We start from the raw sequence: 18740 nt of genomic DNA, 5'->3' as shown, positions 1-18740 counted from the left end.
AAATTTGCAATAGGACTATGTACTCTAAAATGTAAATTTAATTACCAATTTTGTATAAGTTTCCTATCTGTTCCTACATAATAAATACTACAAACATAGCAGCTTAAAATAATACTCATTTATTATCTCACAGTTTTCATGGGTCACCCATCCAGATACTACTTATCTAGGTCTTCTGCTGAGGGTCGTGAAGCCGCAGTGTCAGCTGCTGCCTTATTACCTGGAGTCTTGGCTGAGAAGAGTTCACTTCCAAGCTCATTCAGGTTGTGAGAAGAATTTTTTTCCTTGAGTTTGTGGAACTGAGGACTCTGGCTTTTGCTTTTCTTTTAATTTGAGGGGGGTGGGGTAGCCCACCTTCAGGTCCTATGTCCATAGTTCCTTGAGGTCATTCACAGTTCCCTGCAATGTAGGCATCTCCAACACAGCTGCTTGTTTCATCAAGCTCACATGGGAAGATCCTCGCTCCAGACTGCTACAGTGGACTTGTGTGTGGTATAGCATAATCACATCAGTGACATCCCATCATCTTTACTGTATTCTAGTTGTTAGAAGAAGCAAATCATAGCCCCACCACACTCAAAGGAAGGGTTTGGACAAAGATGTGGACACCAGGAGGTAGGAATCATGAGGTGTCACCTTAAAGTCTGTTCACTACAGTGATCAAGCAGTGGAAATGAGCAAGAAAATTATTCACAACTTGAAGAGATCAAGTGAAGTCCCTACAAAATAAATCTTTACAAAATAAAATTTTGTAACTGATCAAAACAATAAAAATGTAAGAAAGAGAATTATCTTCATAGAAGCAACAGTACAACTCTGGTATGCCCATTTAGAAGATGATAAGAAATTGCCATTTATGCTAAAATGCCATAATGCCAACTTGCCATTTGTGAAACTGGCAAGTTGAGCAAAAAGGGCAAAAACTCAAGCTTTCCTATAGATGATAACCTGCAAATTGGCCATTACACCCTTTGGTAGGAAAACTCAGTTTGATTAAATTAGTGGTTATAATTTTCCACAAAGTAAATATGAGGGAAATTTTATTTCATTTTGCAATGTATTTTTTCAAGGAGAAACAGAAACTGTAGAAACTCCTTTGTATTCCAAGTTCAAAGGCAAAGTGTTTTGTCACTATTGTTCCATATTTCACAATCAATATTTCAAATCCTTTTTTTTTTTACAATGGAAATACTATAGCTGCAAACACTTAGGTTCATTTTATTAAAGGAACTCAGAGCTCTTCCTGCATTAGAAAAGAAAAAAAAAATGCATGTGGTTGGCAGAATTGAAATAACAACTGAATAAAGGGTGAACAAGCAGGGGCATATGCAACATTATGAAACACTGGCATGATTTTCTTCGAAAGAAAATATACGACCAATATAGCGAAATGATGCTTTTCTGTGACATTAACTGTACTATATTTCATAAAACAAAATGTCTAGATGTAATAGCAATTATTTCAAATATTGGTAACACAGTGGTCAATAAATAAAATGGATAAAAACAATAAATTATCTCTGTCTAGAACAGAAAAATTAAAAATGGAGTGGAATGCTTAATGGGTAGCAAAGTGAGAGGAGAAATAATACATACAAATTTTTAAAGTAGATATAGTTTCAGTTCAACTAAATTGTTTCAGGGGCAAAGTGACATTGGGCAGCTAATATTTATTATATATATTGTTGAACTACCAGAAGAATAGGAAGTTGAAATTAATAAGTACTTATTCCGTTGTTTTTATGCTGTTCGTAGGGAATCCAGGCTTTGTGATAAGGGGAGAACTAGTCACAGGTCTCTGCCTCCTCCCCAGGGAGAAATCATTAGTTGCGTGGGAGGCTGGACTGGAGAGCAGCCTCCCCCACTGGATGAGAGTAGGGGGCCAATGGGTTTCAAAGATTACATCTTCTAGGCATCCTGAATGATTCCCCAAAAATGATTTTAGCAATCTGGCTTCTTGTTTAGACCAATTGCACTTAAAAAAAATTATTAACATATAATTTACATTCATTCACCCCTTGAAAGTGTGCAATTCGGTGGTTATTAGTATACTCACAGACTTGTGCAGCCATCACACTGTCTAATTTTAGAACATTTTCATTATCTCAGAAACTATATGATGTCACCCCCCAGTTCTTCACCACATCACAAGCTGTAGGCAATCATTAATCCACTTTCTATCTCTGTAGATTTACTTGTTCTGGACATTTCACATCAGTGGAGTCAGGCAGGGTATCCCCTATTGTATATTATTTCACTGAGGTTTCTGGAAAACTTACTTAGGATCTGTCTAAAAATATCAATTGTCTCTTATACTTCAGATTTATTACAGTTTTTAAATTCTACTCTTTCCATTACCTGTATATCATAAAAACTTTCAAATGTCTATAATAATTCATACTAAATAGAATGATGTACTATAGATTTTTAAGCTTGTTGGCAACAGCATTTGACTTCCAAGGACAATGAAAGCAAATCCCTGTGTGAGCTTCAACTGATTTTAAAGGGGGTATAGCTGCAATATGTTTGACTACACAGATGAATTTTGCATTATCCTCTAATTACAAAATAAGGGAAACTGCTTCTAGTAGGAATTAACTATGTCTTAGAAACATCATACCTTTTTTTCCCCATTCTTAAAACAACTTTGCAATTTAGTCCATTCATGTTTGTATTAGTGAAGCAGTGATTTCTGGCAGTTTGTTAAACATATTTAATACTGGCTTGCCTAAGTAAAAGATTATAAAAAATCTAATAATGTGCTTTTATTTTTGTTAGTCTTACCAGTTTTTATAAACGAATGCTATCAAACTGTTGGAAATAAGTCTTACAAAGCATTTTGTGGTCTTTAAAAAAATTATTTATTTTTGGTCGCACTAGGTCTTCGTTGTAATGAGACGGCTCTTTCTAGTTGTGGCGAGTGGGGGCTGCGCTTCGATGCAGTGTGCAGGCTTCTCATTGTGGTGGCTTCTCTTGTTACAGAGCACAGGTTCCATGTGCGTGGGCTTCAGTAGTGACAGCACTCGGGTTCAGTAGTTGTGGTGCCAGAGTTAGTTGCTCTGAGGCACGTGGAATCCTCCCAGACCAGGGACTGAACACGTGTCCTCTGCATTGGTAGGCAGGTTCTTATCCACTGCACCACTGCAGTGTCCTTGTCGTTGTTGTTGTTCTTGTTGTTCAGTCACTCAGTTGTGTCCCAACTTTGTGACCCCATGGACTGCAGCATGCCAGGACTCCCTGTCCATCACCAACTCCCACAGTTTACTCAAACTCATGCCCACTGAGTCAGTGATGCCATCCAACCATCTCATCTTCTGTCGTCCCCTTCTCCTCCCACCTTCAATCTTTCTCAGCATCATGGTCTTTTCAAATGAGTCAGTTCTTCGCATCAGGTGGCCAAAGTATTGGAGCTTCAGCTTCAGCATCAGCCCTTTCAACGTATATTCAGGACTGATTTCCTTTAGGATTGACTGGTTTGATCTCCCTGCAGTCCAAGGGACTCTCAAGAATCTTATCCAAAACCACAGTTCAGAAGCATCAATTCTTTGGTGTTCAGCCTTCTTTATAGTCCAGCTCTCACATCCATACATGACTACTGGAAAAATCATAGCTTTGACTGGACAAACCTTTGTCAGGAAAATAATGTCTCTGCTTTTTAATATGCTACCTAGGTGGGTCATAGCTTTTTTTCCAAGGAGCAAGCATCTTTTAATTTCATGACTGCAGTAACCATCTGCAGTGATTTTGGAGCCCAAAAGAATAAAGTCTCTCATTGTTTCCACTGTTTCCCCATCTATTTGCCATGAAGTAATGGGACTGGATGCCATGTCTTTTGAATGTTGAATTTTAAGCCCACTTTTTCACTCTCCTCTTTCACCTTCTTCAAGAGGCTCTTTAGTTTTTCTCGCTTTCTGCCATAAGGGTGGTGTCATCTGCATATCTGAGGTTTCTGATATTTCTCCTGGTAATCTTGATTGCTGCTTGTGCTTCATCCAGCCTGGCATTTTGCATGATGTACTCTGCATATAAATAAGCAGGGTGATAATATACAGCTTTCATGTACTCCTTTCCCAATTTAGAACCAGTCCATTGTTCCATGTCTGGTTCTAACTGTTGCTTCTTGACCGGCATACAGATTTCTCAGGAGGCCGGTAAGGTGGTCTGGTATTCCCATCTCTTTAAGAATTTTCCACAGTTTATTGTGATCAACCCAGTCAAAGGCTTTGGCATAATCCATAAAGCAGAAGTAGATGTTTTTATGGAATTTTCTTGCTTTTTCTATGATCCACCGGATGTTGGCAATTTGATCTCTGGTTCATCTGCCTATTCTAAATCCAGTTTGTAAATCTGCGCCACTGGAGAAGTCCCGTAAAGTAGTCTTTTTAAAAGCGAGGTTTAAAGTTGATAAACTCAGTGATAAATCACTGGTGAAAACTTTAAAATGTAAAGTAAGAGCTAAGTAATTGAGTTATTTCATAATAGAAGTTATAATTAGAAAGTATGTTAATTTACTGCCCTTAATAGTTTTACTCTAAGGAATTCTCAGTAGGCATTTAAGAAGCCTATATTTCAGTGACATCTCATGTTGTATTTGCAATATTTATAGACATTTTTCTTTTTCTTAAATGAGTTCTTACATGTTGTATCATATCTTGAAGTGATGAGTTATAGTATTCGTATAGACAGTAAAAAGAGCTCTGCAGTCAAACTATATCCATTCAAATCTTGGTCCCAGCCATCACTAGAAAGTGCAAGTGACTTAACTCTTCTACCCTGTAGTTTCCTCAGCTGCAAAGTAAGGATATTTTACTCACTGATTTGACCTTTTGTGAAGATGGATTGAAGCAGTGTATATGTAACAATGTGCGTAAAGCCTTTGCACAAGATAAGCGTACTAAGCTTACGCTCAGTATTATTAGCCATTTCATTTTCTGTGGTGGGTATATATGAACAACATGAAACAGTGGATGTAACTAATGTATTGGTCAGTTGGAAATCTTGATTGTGTTTCCTCTAATTCAGTGATTCTTTATATAATGATGAACACATTTCTATTTCCTCCAGCTTATCTTTCTGTATATATTTTGTGGCATGTAAAGTAATCTTTATAAAATATAGAAATAATGTACTTAAAAATCAGTGACATTTTATGCAAAACAAATATACATTTTTGTTGCACTACAGTTTATAGATTAGGAAATAAATACTTCCTATTACTAAGTTCCTTACCTGAAAACAAAGCAAAGATGAATTCCTTATTTTGGTCTTAACAGCATTTCTTTCTTTTTCCTTGGGTTAGGGTTTTCCAGGTGACTTTGGAGACAGAGGCCCTGCGGGTCCTGATGGCAGTCCTGTGAGTAAAGAGTGAAGGTCCACCCTTGCATTCTAGCGTCATTTGGATTCCATAGCATCCGTACTTGTCATACTCATTACCACATTCCTGACAAGCACTCTTGACCAGACAGTTGTGATACCACTGAGCACGTTCTATTTTGTGATTTTACAACAAGAGAAGTAAAACAAAGTGTTATAAATTCTGTCTTGGGATGATCTTTACCAATCAGTATCTTGACTATGTTATACATTACTAAGTAAAATATTAGAAGTATACAATCACAATATTGACTTGTATATTCGGTGGCGGGGGGTGGGTGGGCGGACATGGGAAAGAAGCCTTTCATATATACATCAAGGTACTAACAAGCCTCATGTAAAAATTGTGCATTTAGTGATTGCTCTTTGGTACTCAAGCCTATCATTGATCTACCTTACTTTTGGGTAATTTATAGAGAAGTCTTTGAGGGGATCATTTAGATATCTGTGTTCAGATCAGGGAGTTAAAATGCTAAAATTAACATATTATAAAAATGATGAAACACTGTTTTGCCTGAATTAGGAATAATTCCTATATTTAGACATCTGTAAATAAAATAGTGTTTGAAAATAGTTTCCTTTTATTTCATTTTCTAAGGTATAAACTATATTAGCTTATGCATTGAATTTAACAAAAGTTTTGTTATAAGGCTTGGAAGATAAAATAAGAGTAGAACTGATTTTGAAGAAAATTGTTAAAAAATCGAATCATGTCTTAAATAAAATGTTTGTCATCTTTTGCTTGCCCATGATTCCGAGCAGCTTCTCATTTCAGGCATAATAATGTTAAACATTATTTATATTTTTCTTTTATACCATTTATGTCTTTATACACTTAGTATGAAACCATCTTGTCAAATATACATGAAGTTTGTTAGCGTTGGACTCCTACAGTATTTAACATTTTACCCTTTGAAATCTGCTTTTTATACTTAAATCACACTTTTTGACGGCATTTTGAATCATCTTTAAAATAAACTGGATATTTTCAATGTATTGGTTTATAATTCTTTAAATTTTATACTACACCTCTGTTTCAAAACAGTGTATGTGCAGAAAAAAAAAGGAAGGCTTATTCTTATACTTTGTGCTGTGTAAATGATATAACACTGACGTGGTATAGATTAGGAATTATCACAAGGATTGTAATGATGAGGTCAAAAGACTGTCACAAAGGCTCATCAGGAAGCAACTGTAAAAATGATAGTTTAAAACCTCATACAAATAATTTAACCAAGTTGGTAATTTCTTACATTTGTATAGTGCTTTATGAAAAATTTCAGAACCTTTTATATAACAGTTTTCATTGTGTTCTTTATAAAATAAAAACAAATATTATTTCTGTTTTATAAATGAGAAATTTAGAAAATTTAAACAAAGTACCTCAAAAGAGCTGACAGTGTTTTAAGTCATCTGAAAATGTTATTCTCCCCCAGCAAGTTGACCATCCTGTCTCTTCTCACTACATATAGGCTAATTAGGGCTTCCCTGGTGGTTCAGTGGTAAAGAATCCAACTGCAATGAAGGAGACGCGGGTTTGATCACTGCTGGGTAGGGAGGATCCCCTGGAATAGAAGCGGCAACTCAGTCCAGTGTTCTTGCCTGGGAAATTCCATGGACAGAAGGAGCTTGGTGGACTACAGTCCATGGGATCACAGAAGGAGCCAGGCACAACTTAGAGATTAAACAACAACAACAATAGGCTAAACAACAGTAGGCTAATGTTATGTCTATAATGCTGGCTATTATGAGACTTACTCACATAACAGACAGAGAAATCTATTATCCCAGGCTAGGTGGTATTCCTGGCGTCCAAAAGCATGGAACCAGGGCTACTTTTATAGAACGTTAGCTGCTACCAAAGAATTGCACATCTTAGGATGCAAAAGAGTAGGGAAGTTGCAGAAGTTAGCTAGAGGAAGGTAAAATTTGATATATTTTTTCCTAGAAATTTTTGTCTTCACCTTTAGAAAATTCACTTAGTTTGGAATCAAATTTAACCAATTTTGCACATTTCTGTTACATAGGGACTTATAGGTAGCATTGGTCCTCCGGGATTTCCTGGGCTTAGAGTAAGTATCAAATATCATCCTTATAAAATCCTTTTGTGTGTATTTATATTTGTTCAATGTGTTTTACAAAATTTAGAATAAAGAAAATTTTTAATGTCATTGTTGAATATCAACCTTGCTCACATGTGTTTTCCTGCCAGATACGTGAATTTAATCAGTAATATGAATCTAAATATGAATTATACTTTAAGATAAGCTGAAATAACAAATTTTTACAGGTTAATGTATAAGTGTATATATCTGTTTCATTGAAGGATACTTAATCAAGATTCAGTTTCTCCAGAAGTATGAGACCTAGAACAGCCACTTCTTTCCTTTGAGGTAGTCTTTCATACCACCTGGTCTGGAGAGACAGATAGGGCTAAACAAAAGCACATTGTAACTATAGGCTTTATGAGATAAAATTAAATAAATGGCTAGGAAAATTATCCTGAACAAAAGGTAGGAGCCAGACTTCGCCAGTACCATTGAACATTTTCATACCTCATTTATTTATTGTACTTAAAATAATTATACAGTAAATTCAACTCTTAAATTTCACTAAAGTTTCTGATGTCATCAAAGTACAGTTTAGTAAAAGAAGTTCTTTGAAGGCGAAAACAGTCCAGTCCAGATACATGTCTTTCTGATACATTTTTGATTATTCATTTGACTAATCAAACTGTCATATGTATCTTCTGATATGTCTTCTTAAATATAAATTTCTCTTATCCAGACTTCTGGTTCATGACAGGGATATAAGTTACAGGTATGGTATATTAATTTAGAGCCATGTGCTTTAACATTGAACTGAATTAAAAGCAAGAATGACATACTTTTATGAAATGTAAGAAGCCTGATGAGAATAGAATCTTAAAGGTAAGCCTATTTCTATTCACATAAAAGTAGGGCATGACCATGGCAGAGGTAGAATTTCCTTTAAAAAGCAATTTAGAGCTCGCTCTAGTATGTAAAGTAGGTAATTGAGACTCCAGAGTTTTAGGCCATAAATTATAGCTACAGTATTTTTAGCTTGAACTTGAACACAGGTCTTCTGACTACAAATTTAAAGTTTTTCCCGCATCTTAACTTAACCCATGGCAGAAGGCGGTGGCCTGGCCAAAGGAGTATCTTTCAGAAATTTAGCTATTGAAACTGTGATAAAAATCAGCATAACAGATTTTAACTTTCCCATATGGGATGTCAGGAAGATAGAACTGAGAGTTAAAAAACTACAGTTAGTCTAAGACCTTTAGACTTTTCTCTTGTATAATATTGTTAGTAATTATAATAAAATTAGCAATAACAGCTCACTTTCATTTAGTATTTGCTATGCACCAGTCACAAAGATCAGGTAATTTAATTCTCAGAACAGCCTAAGACCATTTAGCTTATCACTGTTGAACTTGGATTTGAAGCCAGGTGATATACATCCAGAGTTCAGAATTCTCCCCCTTGTGCTATACCATTTCCTTAAAACTTCTACAACCTTAAAATATGTATTGTATCTCTTAAGAGATTTCTTTAGATGTCATGAGAAGCCCTCTGTGAAGATAGAGCCCAAATGACCAATTTCTTTTCTCAGAACGTAGACTAGGGCTGTACCTGTAAGTGGTAGTCACTGGCCCTATCAGTGGGGAGAGACAGGAAGCAGGGGAAGAGAGCTGGACACTTTGTGCATTCTTCATCTGACCTATTAGCATTAAAGTTGGTAGCTCCAAAGTTTCCATTATTATGTTTCAGACCCAGACCAATATTCTTTACATGGCTTAAGATGTCTAGGCTTTTGGTTCCTCTCTGCATCTTGAGAATATACTCTGCGCATAAGCCAAGCTGTTCATTCTTCAGATGCAGCGTGCTTACTACATGGCCTTTGCGCTTGTTTGTCTGCCTGAAATAATTAAGCTCTACTTTTCTGCCCAACAGTTAACTGTTACTTATGTTTCAGTTCCAGAACTTAGCACAGTGTATGACACATAATAATGCTCAATAAAAATACCTGGGTTTTCTGTCCTTTTTCTTCCTCCGTTCACCCTTTGGTAGGTGGGAAGAGATTCTACAGAAATGAAAATGGCATATGAAACTAACAGTCATTTTTGTAGTGCTCACTGTTCTACAGTAATAGAGATGGTATTTTATACTTTTCAAAGTACTTTCTTTCACATGGATCTAATTTTTAAAGTAGATAGAACAGGTGTTATTACTTCCTCTCTTGTACATTTATTGTACAATTATTACAATTTTAATCAAAAGAGTGGGAGTACCATTATTATTATCATCTAGTTCATGAATGCTGAACTAGATGCCAGGCCTAAAAAGTATATATAAACAAATTAAGATTCCTGCTTCCTGGAAATATTATAATCTAATATGACCTCAAGTCAAGCCACTGAAAATGGAGCAATTTATCTTAGAAAATCAGAATGGCTTCACAAAGGAGATGTCTTTTAAGCTGTTTTGTTGACTGTATGTGAGTGGGATGAATTGGGAAAGGGGCTCTTCGGCAGAAGAAGGCTGTGTTCAGATGCATAGATGTGGGGGGAAATGGAATGTTTTGGAAATGAAAAGAGGAAGAGTGGGCTTGCGGCCTGGGAAGTATGGGGTAATGGGAGAGGAATGGAAGGAGGTGAGCGCTTCCCTGGTGGCTCAGAGGTTAAAGCATCTGCCTCCAATGCAGGAGACTTGGGTTCAATTCCTGGATTGGGAAGGTCCCATGGAGAAGGCAATGGCAACCCACTCCAGTACTCTTGCCTGGAGAATCCCATGGACGGAGGAGCCTGGTAGGCTACAGTCCACGGGGTCGCAGAGTCGGACACGACTGAGTGACTTCACTTTCGCTTTCACTTTTTCAGGAAAGATTATGTGAACTTTGGTGTTCCATATTAAACAGTTTATCTATTTGCCCTGAACTGTTGCTTTTCATGTGTTCCCTTCCAGCAGGGCAGGTATAGCTCCTGTTAAGAAGTGACACTGCTTTCTCTAGATTATTTTTTCCATGCGGTTAATTGTTACTGTCATTTGCCTTCTCAATTAGTAACAGTGATTATTGCCTGGTAGTGTGGCTGGGTATGGTCGAAAAGCCCAACAATGGCATTCACAGTCTTTTTGGCGATATGTTCACTCATGAGCTATAATTTTCTAGTGGCTGCTACTTTGGTAAGAACCTACCCTTGGGTCTCTCTATTTCTTTGACTGACTTTGGCTCAATCAGAGAAGGCAATGGCACCCCACTCCAGTACTCTTGCCTGGAAAATCCCATGGATGGAGGAGCCTGGTAGGCTGCAGTCCATGGGGTTGCTAAGAGTCAGACACAACTGAGCGACTTCACTTTCATGCATTGGAGAAGGAAATGGCAACCCACTCCAGTGTTCTTGCCTGGAGAATCCCAGGGATGGTGGAGCCTAATGGGCTGCCGTGTATGGGGTTGCAGAGAGTCATTTGTCACTCTGTGGGAGGCTTTTTTGCTTCTATTGCTATATCCCAGACACCCTCTGCTAAGCCCCAGTGCATGAAATTATTTCTTCTGTCTGCTTCATCTTCTTATGGAAATGAAGTGTGGTAGGTAGGGAGTGTTGAAGGACCTTCAGGTTATCTTTATGGAACTGAAAACTGTTGCTAATCTATCATTAATCAATTTCAGAGTATGTAGTTTTTTAGGAGTAGGATTTTCCATACAGCCTGTGACATACCACAACATATTTGATGTTTCTTGGAAGTTTCTACACCCATATCATTTTACTTTCAAATTCTTTATTTTACTCAGTCCTTTATAATGAATATGTTTTTTGATACTTCTGAAATTTACTATTTTGTGATTTTTCTTTCAGAGATACTAAAAAGTAAAATAGAATATTGTGCTTGCAAGGCATATTCATCTGAAGATGCCAGACTATGCACCGTAGTATATTTACTGAAATAAGAATTAAGGATATTGTCTATAGAAGAACAACAGGACAACAAAGAAATATTTGTTTTTGATATTCCTTTCCATTTCTTACATGAATTAGTGCTGTGTAATTTCCAAACAGAGACATTTATTGTATTTTGAATGACTATCAGAAGTTTGAAAACTATGAACTTTGAATAAACTAACCACTGTAATTATAAGAATAATTATTTCCCATCAGTGGAATTTGTCAATGATGTATTGATACTGTGTTTCCATTTGTTAAGTTGGAAAATATTATTCTGCCTCTCACAGTCTCATATTTTTCAGGATTAAACATGTTGGGAATAATTTATCTCATGTTTCACAGACTATAGGACTCACCCCAAAGTAAAGATGTCATATTTTCCATTCTGAAATTTGTAGTATATAAATGTGGACTCTTAGAAATACACTGTTATGTCAGCACTCTAGAAATCACTGTTTTAAATTTAAAGTTGATTTCTTCCTCCAGTATTCATTCCACACTTCATTTCAAAACTATTATGTGCCAATTATTATGTTGGGCTTGAGATATTAAAAAATGAATAAAACATGCTTCTACACTCACAGAATGCACAGACTAGGAAGATAGGGGAAAAACAAACAAAAAAGGAAACCAACCAAAAAAAAAAAAAAAAAAACCAAAACAGTGCAGTATATTTAGTACTGTAGCAGAAGCATATTCCGTTAGTGGTTTTCAAAGGCTTGGAGCACGTGAGAAGGGAGAGTATGTTCAGACTAGAAAACAGTTCATTGTGTCTAGAATGTTGGATTTAGAGGAGGGAGAAGGAAAAGGCAAGTAGGAACAACCGGAAGAAGGTGAGATGGAAAGTACTGATGGAAAACTAGTAGTGAGGGTCTGGAATACTGTCCTAAGAAATATGGATTATAACTAAACTGAGCAACATTTTCAGCATTGTCACAAATACACCTTTAAAAATTCCTAAACATTTGGGAAGCATAAAAAGAAGGTTGAAAGCAACTCTTTGAGGATGAAGGATGATGTGTTAGCCAGGCACAGAGAGGTAGCAAGAGAAAGAAGGAAAAGAGGTAGTAAGAGAAAGAGGAAGCAAGAGAAAAGAAACAAGAAGGCATCACTGACACAAAAATTAAGTGATCTCCAAACAACCAAGAGATTTCCACTATTTTTTTCAAATTTTACTTTCAGAAACTTTTATCGTTGCTATTGTCCTTTGAATTTTAAGATGATGTGTTGAAGTTTTTCTGGGTTTCTTGCTTGCAAGAGATTATAGTGGTAGTTAATGTTTTTGAGTAATCTTGCATTGGAGAAGTTAAATTGAAAAGCTTGATATTGGTGACTATGTCTTTTTCATGTTTGTTTCCTCAACATTACCATACAACACTACTACAATGTTTGATACATTTTCTGCTCAATAAATGTTAAATGATGAATGAATGAGAGAAACCCAGAAGAGCAGAGCCTTTTATTTACTACTCAATAGAGTAGCTTTTATTTACTACTTTACCGTAAGTTCCCTGAACTTAATGGTAAACTTTGTTATCTGTAAGTTGTAGATCATGAAGTCACTCGAATGCCTAGCACATAGTAACTGCCCAGTAGATATTTGCTGAATAAATAGGTGAAAGAAAAATCTAAGAAAATCAAATGAAGTATTTTTTGAACACTTCTTGGGAACATGGCACTAAAATATTTCCCCTATCATCAAGATATCTCTCTGGAGAAGTATTTCAAAATGAATCCTGTGGATTAACTATTAGAACTCAAGGAAGAGAAGGATCCTAGTAGATTAGATCAGTATGAGTAGGCTTAAGGAAGCAGAATAGACCTCACTAAAATTTGAATGATTGGTATGATTTATAAATGTAAAGAGGAAAAGAAATTGTTAGAGAACAAGCATGTGTTGGAACATAGTTAGATGAATTATTTCATTAAGTTTACCATGTTCTCTTTTTAATCCTAGTGGTGCTCAAGGATACCTTTCTTTCTTATTGCTTTCCAGGGCAGTGTTGGCCCTGTGGGACCAATTGGACCTTCTGGAATCCCTGGCCCAATGGTATGGTTCTGTTTACATAATGGATATTTCACTTTGATTTCTCTATAATGTCACAAAGTATCACTTTCTTTTTTAGGGTCTTTCGGGCAATAAGGGCCTACCTGGAATCAAAGGTGATAAGGTGATTTAAATATTTACATTGTCATAGAGATAATTTTTTTTATCACATTTACTTTTCTTTTGAGTCAATACCACTTATAAAATATTTTTTTATTAAAATATGGGATCCAATCAGTAATATTAATTATATGAGTTTTCTCAAAAGTAGGAAAAATAGAGAAATTATTCTCGTATAACTTGTATTTGCCTTCTTATCGCCACATTTGCATTGCTTAAGTGTCTTTGTATGAAATTGTGCTCCCCAGGGTGAACAAGGCATTGCAGGAGAGCAAGGAGAAACAGGGTATACTGGAGACAAGGTACCATTAGTTTTATATAAATACAAAAGAAAAAAACAGTGAAAATGTATGCATTCTTTAAAAAGAAAGGAGTACTCATTATTTCAAATCATGTATTTTTTTTAGGATATAGTATCAATTTGATTCTGCATGTCTTGTTTGAAACATTTTCTCAATTTTTTTTTCAATAATTCCATGACTTCTTTTAATTGTTCGTAAGTAGAGGCATATCTGCCTTCTGTGGTGTAATAACTTCTCTCTTTACTGTTCCTTTAGGGTGCTGTGGGTTTTCCTGGACCGCCAGGGATGAGAGGAAAGCCAGGACCTTCAGTAGGTTTGAACTTTTGCTTGTCCTTTCTGATTCATGGAGTGCACACTATGGCATGACTCTTGATACCTGTTGGTGTTCGTGGAGTGTAAGAAGTAGGGTTTAAGTCTACCAGGATGGCATTTTCTCTCCAGTTTTAGAAAACAGCTAATCCTTGAAGTTTTCCACTTACATCCCATTGATTATGGGACCTCACCCTCCTCACCTCCTCCATCCCAGTCCAAAGCCAAATTTCCATGAGCCTTAAAGATTTTGGTTAATCTATTATAGATAGAATTTAAACTAAGCAGTAGATTTTAAGCCAGAAAATATAAAGCAACCTTAAATAACACTGTAATTTATCCTAATATCTGTTTCACTAAGGAAACATTCTGAAGAAAAGATAGCATGTCATACTCTCTTATGGGCCCAAATATTCTAGTTCCTTGTCTTTTTTAAATCTTTGAGGATCAATTAATTGAAATAAAAGGATACTATGTATCATAGTTAACCTGAAGCCTGGTAAATTATAAAACTAAAGTTACTGAATAGTTAAAAACATTTAAATAGAGTGGTTAAAACTTGAGTTAATGGTATATATCTACATATTAAAAATCATAGTAATGATTATACCTAAAATTCACTGAATGTTTACAAAATGCCAGGCAGCTTCCCTTGTGGCTCAGATGGTAAAGCGTCGGCCTACAATGTGGGAGACCCGGGTTCGATCCCTGGGTCAGGAAGTTCCCCTGGAGAAGGAAATGGCAACCCACTCCAGTATTCTTGCCTGGAAAATCCCATGGACGGAGAAGCCCGGTAGGCTACAGTCCATGGGGTCGCAAAGAGTCGGACACGACTGAACGACTTCACTTCACTCCACTTCAGGCAGTATTCTAAGACCTATACTTCTAGTTTAATCCTTAAAACAGTCATATGAAGTTGGTACTATTCCTATTCCTATTTTACCTATGAGGAAAAGTGAGACACGGAGACTTAAATAACTTGCCCAAGGTCCCATAGTTAGTTGGTAGTCACCCAAGGAGTCCTTGGTGACCACAGATGTCAGAGTCCATGCACTTAGCCACTTGCCATAGTGTTTTATGCTTCAGTGTTTTAAGATTGTTTTAGGGTTTTATGCAACTCTTTGACCACGATTGTAGATCCAAAATGAAGTGAAAGTCGCTCAGTCATGTCCGACTCTTTGCGACCCCATAGACGATACAGTCCATGGAATGAATTCTCCAGATCCAAAAGTTAGATATAAAATTATAATTTAGTAATCTAACATTATAAAAGAGTGTTGTTTTCCTGAGCAATTTCACCATGTTTCCCTAACTCCACCCTCTCATCTTTAGATTGTTTATTTTTGCATCAAAGTAAGCAGCATTAACAGAGAAGGCAATGGATACCCACTCCAGTACTCTTGCCTGGAAAACCCCATGGACGGAGGAGCCTGGTAGGCTGCAGTCCATGGGGTTGCTAAGAATCGGATACGACTAAGCAACTTCACTTTCACTTTTTTTCACTTTCACGCATTGGAGAAGGAAATGGCAACCCACTCCACTGTTCTTGCCTGGAGAATCCCAGGGACGGGGTGGGAGGGGGATGCCTGGTGGGCTGCCGTCTATGGGGTCGCACAGAGTCGGACACGACTGAAGCGACTTAGCAGCAGCAGCTAGCAACATTAACTTACGTAGCTTTACGTCACCATTCCTTATGACTTCTAACAGTGACAGCATTTTATATACATTTCCCAGGAATCATTTAATCCAAAGAGCAATGGTTGGCATCTGTTTATCTAATGATATGTTGATGGTGAGCTTTGCCTTTACTACTTTTCACTCAGTTGACAGTGTACCCAGACTTGTGCCATGGATGTGAATCTCATAAGGGCAGGAGAATGGGTCAAGCTAACAAAAAGCTTCTGTTTTAGAAGGATGATTTGAAACCATGTAAAAGAAGCTTAAATATCTGCAGTGTTAGCAAAATACTTCTTTTGATAATAATGAAATGGTATGACATATTTTCTAAGGCCAGTACTAAGTAATAAATGGCATTATTCTCATGCTTTATAATTAATTACTTGAGAAAACTAGTCATATCATGCTTATATCAGGTAAACCTTTTTAATGTCTTCTTTACTCTTTGATTTAATTTACAATGATTACATATTTATTGAAATTAGGGAAGGCTGGATAACTGGTCTAAATAACAGAGATGTAGATTTTGGTTCCGGCCTTGACACCGACCTGCTGTGACATTGGATATCTAACCACCATGGTATCTAGTTTCTCATGTTTAAAATGAGTGTCAGACTATATCATATGTAAGGTTCCTTGCAGCTCTGTGATTTTTTAATATTTTCCTCTCTCAGTAATAATGCTTATGCTTATCAGTGTTTCTCTAGTCCAAGCTAAAGCAAAGACTTCCTGATTCACCTTTAACATGTTGTCTTAAAACCTTTAATTTTTTCCTTCTGGAGTCACTAGACACTCTAATGTGATACTTCCAGACAGTGATTCAGGGAGCATGAAATGATGAGAGTGAGGCTTTTACTTGTTCATATTATACGTTTCTGTACTATTCTAATAAAAAATGTTAATATCAACAGGGATTACTTTGGTCAGAGACAGCTGATTATTTTTTGTTTGTTTTATCAAATCTTGAAAAATATGTACTTTGGACTAAAGATGGGATAAGAGCCAGGAATTATTATCTGTGAGACCACCTTGACTTTAGACTCTCACTTTATCACTTGTTTGTATCTTACTATTATTTAAAAAATTGTAGATGCTTGACTTAGAAACCTTTCCTAGTTATGGAAAGAGACACTTGTTTAATGAAAAATTTCTTACAAAAATCAGCAGCTATATTAAAAATAAATTGTACAAGGTGGTGTCTTTCTAAGGCATTTGCTCCCTATCATGCAACAATTGCCAAAGTCACGAATGTCTTTATTCTTTTCTGTCTCCGACTTTTGGTTTTCTGTTATCTACAGTGTTAGTGTCACTGATACTGTTTTCGAGTGGATCTAGGTTGTAACATGAAAGAATGTTTTCAAGATAAAAAAATGTTCTGATCTAGGAGGTTTTTAACATTCTGAAATAGGGAAACTTTTACTCTGCAAGTATTTAAAAACTAGCGAAAATTACCTATCTGAAGTTAAGAAATATTGTTTTTTTAAAGAGAAAAAACAAAGTCAATTATGTCCTTTTCATATTTTAGGTAGAAGTTGCTGCCATTTATAGAAGTTTACTTAGTCATTATTCAGTTCTTTACATTTCTATAAAGGTAAATTGACATTCAAGGAAACTTGCAGTTGAAGTTTTTCAAAATGAAAATTTTTCTGAAGGATAAATAAGATTATTCCACAAGTTCATGTTCTTAAATATCAGGTTGTGGATCAACTTTTCTGATAACAAAGGCCTGCTGTATTCCATTTTTTCCTCAAGCTTGTGAATTTAGCGTCTTGTTTAGATTTTGCCACTAGAGGGCCTCAATGAAAATGCTGTTTCTATCTGAGGTACTTTTCATTTCAAGAATTTGACTCCCTTAGATACACTCACTATGGAGCATGATTTTGTTTATTTAGGGGAACTTAAGTGAACTTCTGCATAAGATTTGACTACTTTTCTCTAGGTTTATTTGTAGGTGTACTGTGTACTGCTTAAGTCCAGAGACTGTAGCACTGTATGAGAAAGAATTTAGTACACATGGAAAACTATGCTTTACTTCTTGGAAACTGGATACACCCATGTACAGAAGAGTTTATTGTTAATAAATTCAAGAAATTTTATATATTCTTTGACCTGTTGTCAGATTTGAAACTCACATAGAAATTTAATATGACAAAAATAATGAATTCAGTTGTTCTGATGAAAACAAGGATATCAGACTATTGGCCTTCCGTGTTCTGTAGTTTCACCTCTTGAGAGCATCACCAGCCCTCTCCAGGATCAGGCTTTTACCCTTCTTCTCCAGCCCTGATTTCACATTGTTAATCTGAATGTCAGAAAATGGCTGCAGAGATATAGAAATCAAATCTTCAGAAGTTTAATCAAAGGATCAAAGCAATCTAGGAATTCTAGGTAACACCCAGGAGATGAGCGAGGATGTGAATGGGAGGATTAATAGTTATAAAACTGATCAACATTTAATGAGTCCGTTCTGTGTGCTAAGCACCGTGCTTATCACTTTACATTTGTCTCATCTATTTCTCACAGTGACTGTAAGACTGTCAGTATCATTATTATTATTCCTGTTTTATTGGTGAGAAAATAGGCTGAGAGAAGTTAAGCTACAGACGTTTAAACCCAGGTGATTCTTAATTCCTTAATCAGGCCCCTTATAGTTACCAAAGGAGAGAGAATTTTTCAAAGGCAATCCTAGAATTCTAGTTGTTTATGAAAGCAGTTCCTATCTAGAGTTTCCTACTTTGTTAAGTCAAACTTTATTCTCTTATCTTTGGATAACACACACCCACACCACAATTATTTTCCTTCATTTGATTTCCATTAAATTGTATCTCTAATATTTAGAGGTAAATATGTATAGATCTATATGTATCTTATATAATAAGTTTCATACAATTATGATGATTTTAAGTCTTTCTGAATAGTCATTACAACTTTGAAATAATATATTGAC

General features: G+C 36.1%; 1 protein-coding gene across 1 annotated transcript in view; it reads left to right on the top strand.

The window, feature by feature from the left end:
* Nucleotides 1-18740, top strand: part of COL24A1 (collagen type XXIV alpha 1 chain) — a 396719-nt gene that overhangs the window by 124357 nt on the left and 253622 nt on the right. Inside the window, exons 14-19 of the mRNA XM_018045691.1 lie at nucleotides 5300-5353; nucleotides 7401-7445; nucleotides 13335-13388; nucleotides 13465-13509; nucleotides 13754-13807; nucleotides 14063-14116. Coding sequence (XP_017901180.1) covers nucleotides 5300-5353; nucleotides 7401-7445; nucleotides 13335-13388; nucleotides 13465-13509; nucleotides 13754-13807; nucleotides 14063-14116 — 306 coding nt within the window. The remainder of the gene's footprint in view (nucleotides 1-5299; nucleotides 5354-7400; nucleotides 7446-13334; nucleotides 13389-13464; nucleotides 13510-13753; nucleotides 13808-14062; nucleotides 14117-18740) is intronic.

Source organism: Capra hircus, chromosome 3 (assembly GCF_001704415.2).
Source record: "Capra hircus breed San Clemente chromosome 3, ASM170441v1, whole genome shotgun sequence".
In the NCBI taxonomy this organism is placed as follows: domain Eukaryota; kingdom Metazoa; phylum Chordata; class Mammalia; order Artiodactyla; family Bovidae; genus Capra; species Capra hircus.
The sequence above is the reverse complement of the archived record's forward strand: the minus strand, read 5'-3'. Positions and strand labels throughout refer to the sequence as shown.